General features: G+C 40.4%; 1 protein-coding gene across 2 annotated transcripts in view; it reads right to left on the bottom strand.

Annotated features, from left to right (window-relative positions):
• EBF3 (EBF transcription factor 3) overlaps window positions 1-5,000 on the bottom strand; it is a 122,890-nt gene that overhangs the window by 32,304 nt on the left and 85,586 nt on the right. For both annotated transcript variants that reach the window (XM_055720830.1, XM_055720831.1), the window contains exons 9-10: window positions 4,444-4,574; window positions 3,799-3,925 (exon numbers count right to left, since the gene is read on the bottom strand). In XM_055720830.1, coding sequence (XP_055576805.1) covers window positions 3,799-3,925; window positions 4,444-4,574 — 258 coding nt within the window. The remainder of the gene's footprint in view (window positions 1-3,798; window positions 3,926-4,443; window positions 4,575-5,000) is intronic.

A 5,000-nucleotide genomic window follows, 5' to 3' on the forward strand; every position in this document is an offset into this window, starting at 1 on the left:
CCCAGCCAAAGCCGAGGTCTCCATACCGAGGCAAAACCGAGCCAAACTGAAAAATCTGGACAATGTAGTGACTAAGGAGGGCTTCCCCCCCTTGGTGCTGTGCCAGCCTTAGAGCCCGGCCGTACTTCTTCAACATAAATACTCTATCAGAAGGAACACAAACTGTGAGCGATTACTGGTTGAGTAATGGTTTCATAAGCTTAAAATTGAATGCAAGTCTTTGTGCAAAATAATCATTTCTATGTTCACATCTAGCAAATGCATTGCAGACCTGGGAATGGTTCCATGTATTCAACATTCACGCTTTCTCTACGTCTGCTTTGGACATGTTTGCAATCGAATGCCAATACCTTGTACAGCAACTGGGTACAGTCTACTGCAAATGATCTCTGGTCTCCTGACAGTTCAGGTCATTTCTTTAACTGAGCAAAAGAAGTTATCAAAATCAGGGTGTGCAACAGAAGCATTAGGGTGAGAGCAGTTAGCATTAAAAGTTCCAAGTGCCAAGCAGCACTCTTTGAAACTATTTTAACATACGCGGGGTCAGACTACACTTCCTTTATTTGCTAGGAAATCATTATGCAAAATACAGGCTCAGAGAAAACAGTAACGCGGTGGCACAAATACATTGTAAATACAGTACTGCTGCTCATCTTAAAGTAAACCAACAGAATCTACAGAGCTTAAAATATGTGTATCAAGGTGCAATTTTATCTGTAACATAATTTCATTCAGAAGCATACAAATCACAATTTGCCATAATCAAATAACACTGCAGTGCTTATACTCTAATTAAAAAATAATCTCTGATATTTAATTTAGAAACCTGGAAGACTTTACCAGCAAAATCATGGCTAGAACCTGCACAAACCACTTGATTTACCCAGAAAGATAAAGAATTTTTCAGGTAGTACTTTTAAAATTATTATTAAACAAGCAAACAACATACTGTTCGATATGTATTAAAACAAGTATTGTACCCAGTTATCAATTTGCACTATTCACTTTTAAATGCAGCAAATACCCCATTAATTTAATTTTAGGTGCCCACCAGTTTATATTGCATTTTACAGTCTAGAAGGCAATTTACTATTAACTGGCAATTACATACAGAATGATTGTTAATTCTGCTCCTAAGTGCTAGCTGCTTGAAAATTGTTATCTCTCTCTAATTTTTGACCTTCTTACAACAGGGGTGAGGTACACTGGGAATACAAAGGACTAGTAGAGAAGAGCTGGACATGTCATTTGTGACTCATTCTTTTAATTCACCGTGCTAATCAACTGAACTGCCACAATCTCCCAAGGTAATTGTATCTTTATAATAGTTGAAAGCAGCGGGCAAAAAGGCATGGATAGATAGGGAAAGGCCTTGCCTTTGCCTGCTGAGAGACGGCGTGCTCTTGCTTCTGCGTGAGATTAATGGGGGCTTTTCAGAAAAATCTGGAACTTTCATATCTCTGTACCCTGATCATTTAATGTCTCAACTTCTCTGCTCACAAAGGCTTTGTACACCACACTACACTCTTGTTTCATTATTCTGCAGCCTTGTTGCCCTATGGTCTACCTCATGCTGGGAAGGTTAAATGTTAGAGTGCCAAGCCAGACTGCAAGCATGGTGGGACACTGATGGGAAACAGATGCCCTGGGGATCCAGCCCCTCCCTCCTCTAGGGCTACATCATTTTCGTTTTCTGAAATACAGTGAGGCTTGGCTTCACTCTCAATGGCAGCTGTAATTTCCGAAGACTATCTCAGTCACCCTATCACTTCAGGATAAAGCAAAGCAGGCAGAAGTTTCTCGGTCAGGCAGACGCTGGCTTTATCTTTTTATTTTCTTATTGCTGGCATATAGGCTTTCGTTTCCCTCAAAAGGTGTTTTAAATATATATTCCTGTTAAAGTGTTGTTGGTAGTGTAACTTTATTACGATTTTCTTCCAGCAAGAGAAGCTCCTGACATTCTCACCATTCTTTTGGACATCTTTACTTGGTGACAGAGACAAAAAATGACCCCTGGAAAGAAGAAACGAATGGCTTTTCCTTCCAGTTTCATACATACTTGCATTTGTGCATTAGAAGGAAGTTCAAAACAGCAAAAATTTGCCCAATTTGCAAAATCAGCACCTAAAAAATCAGTTAGAGACACTACTATCGAGCACTTCAAAATTCCAGGCTCCTGCACTGAGCGCCAGACTGTCATCTGGTTCAAATCTGCAGCGCTTCCCTGTGTGCGATGGAACTGCACCAGCCCGCAACAGCTAAAATAGCTGGAACTTAGTCTAAAGGTCTTAATTCATTCATTTTTTATTTTGCTGAACACTTATCTTAGCTAGTCATACTTGTCAGGACACTCTGCTGTAGCTTTGCATGGGCTACATTCATAACAGCATTTTTAAGCCTGCAACTGCGACGGCGTGCAGCCCCACCTGCGGTTCCCACCTTTGCAGCCGACTACAACACAACATTGGCTTTCAAGATACATCGCCAGCACCAAAACCACCGTGGTCACTACCATCCCATTTGGTAGCGCTGGTAAAAATCCAATCAGGATGATCAAGAAAATGTAAATAGTCTCTCCCTTGTCAGCCAGAAGTGAGGCACCCAGGTGTGAATGCGAGCATTGGTTTTGCTCAGGTTGTGATTTCTTTGGGGACGGATGGAAGATAGGAATCTCAGATGCTACCTTCACTTAAAAGTTCATTTCAGTGATAGATCTTAGGCAGACAGAAAAACATATCCACGATGCGTTAACTGTTTAAAACGTCCTAGCTGAAAACTACCCAGGAACACACTTTTCCCATTAGATCTAAATTAATAGATAGAAACAGTTGCAGCCTAGTGGGAAAATATTCATCAAAATGCACATCATCTGCACATCATCTGTAATCTGCATTATCTACCCAGTAAGCAGCTAGAACTCTCCCCGAATCCCTGCAGTCTGTCGAGTAAACAGTTAAAGGCTCTTTGTTTTCAAAAGAGAGATTGATTCATCAGATCAGATTTATTACCTAGAATCCTCATCCGAAAGTACAGTAAATTAAATTGCTATTTCTCCCTTTCCCCTCCCAGCACCTCAGTTAAATTCATTCTTAAATGCCAGAAAAACTGTAATACACATTTTAGATAAAAAGCCAGCAATACTTCATCCCAAAGTAAGAGATTTCATATTAAAACCATTGGAAACCACGCAGTTCCGACTTTTTCTTGTGCTCTTGTAAATTCAAATCAAATGTATTTAAAAGAATTGGCACAAATAAATCATTCGCAGGCTCGTGAGTTTGCATCCCAAGTTTCAGGTCTGAAAGAATTTTGAGTGCCAGATTGTGAGTAAGGTTGGATAAAGTTATTTGGATCCAGAAACAGCTACTTGAACTGGTGCCTGAAACTTCAACTGAACGTTTAGGGAAGTTCAAGAAGTTTGGATAGAGAGTCTGAAAAATATTTTTCATCACTGAATACTTCTTAACTCCTTTTTCTGGCTGGAGAAGGGTAGGAAATACCGTTGTTAATCTATTTCTGGCCAAAATGAAAACAGGAAGTGACAGGCATCTTGTGAAAGAGCTTGATCCCATGAGACATTGAGACATTTTCGAGACCCAAGAGGCTTGGATAGGCACCAGAGCTTCTGGGTGCCCATACGAACAGGTATTTTGAGGTCCAGCTACCACCAGTTAAATTTCCTGCAAGACACATCCTATTTTTTAACAGCAGTGTAAATATTCACGCTTTGCACTGTCTGTATGGCCATAAGAGACAGGAGCTGTTATCCCAAAAAGAGTAAGGAAACCGTACACTTACCAGTGTAGACGAATCGGCCAGGAGCACCTTTGCAGAACTGTTTGGATTTGTAGGAGAGAGTTACTTCAACAACTCCTGGAATGTGCCGTGGTGGTGTTTGAACTCTGATGGCGTGGGGTGTTATCAGCTATAAAAATCGTACAGAAAACATACCTTAAATCAAGATGGCACTGATAAGACTGATGCCAGCCAGTTTACACAATTACAAAAATTACTTTCAATCGGACTCATCGTCTCAAAATTCTCCCTTCTTGCCGTCACATTCAAAGATATGGGTTCTACAAGTTTTGTTAAGAAAAAGCTCTGTAAATGATCCTTGGTTTTCGTTTGCAGGAAAGGCCACAGGGCATCATTCATATGAAAATTGCCTCCATATGTCTCCTTAAGGCTACTTCTAGTAATTTTAACACTAATTGTCCAATTGTACTGGGAGACCTCCTACAGCAAGTCTTCCACTAGAGGGCCATGATGTGCCTCAAGTATATTTCTCGCCGTGTAGTCAATTGTCACATGTGAATTCATGGTTAAAAAGGCACCGTGAAACAAAATCTCATGATACCTCATGTCAATAGCCTATTGACAGCTTGTTAAAATCATTCATGGAAAAATGTTACAGTTCAAAGCCCACCAATTTAGATAGCTTACCTCACTCCAGACCAACATAGTTCCAAATACGACTTGTAAGCCATCAAAGAAGTTGTCTCCGATTATGATGACAGTAGCCCCACCAGTAGTCCAGCCTTCACTAGGACTGATGGCCTTTATGCACGGAGTAGCTGCTTGTACAAGACAGAAAATCAAGACCTTAATACCCCTTCTTTCCCGACAAGAGATCTCTTCACCAATGACAAACCATGCAAAGCACAACAGAAGGAAAGTGCATGATTTCTCAAGGAGGCATACAAAGGGCAATCATATATCAGCATGTTGATGTATTTAAAGCAAACTATTAAATGTTTTATAAAGCAAAGACCAAGCAGCAGAACACTGGTGAGCAAGAAAAAACTGGCTTGATATAGCAAATTGTATGTCAGGGCAAATATGGCTATTACAAATGATTAAGCATCGCATGCATGTGGCATGTCGATTTATCTGCTTTGCTGTACAGATCTAAGCAGAGTCAATCAAAAGGTTGTTGAGGGAGATGGAAGAGCAAATGCTCTGAATTTCGATTCCTCATAAGCAGCTAATTGGGTTGGGTT

Source organism: Falco cherrug, chromosome 9 (assembly GCF_023634085.1).
Source record: "Falco cherrug isolate bFalChe1 chromosome 9, bFalChe1.pri, whole genome shotgun sequence".
Classification (NCBI taxonomy): Eukaryota; Metazoa; Chordata; class Aves; order Falconiformes; family Falconidae; genus Falco; species Falco cherrug.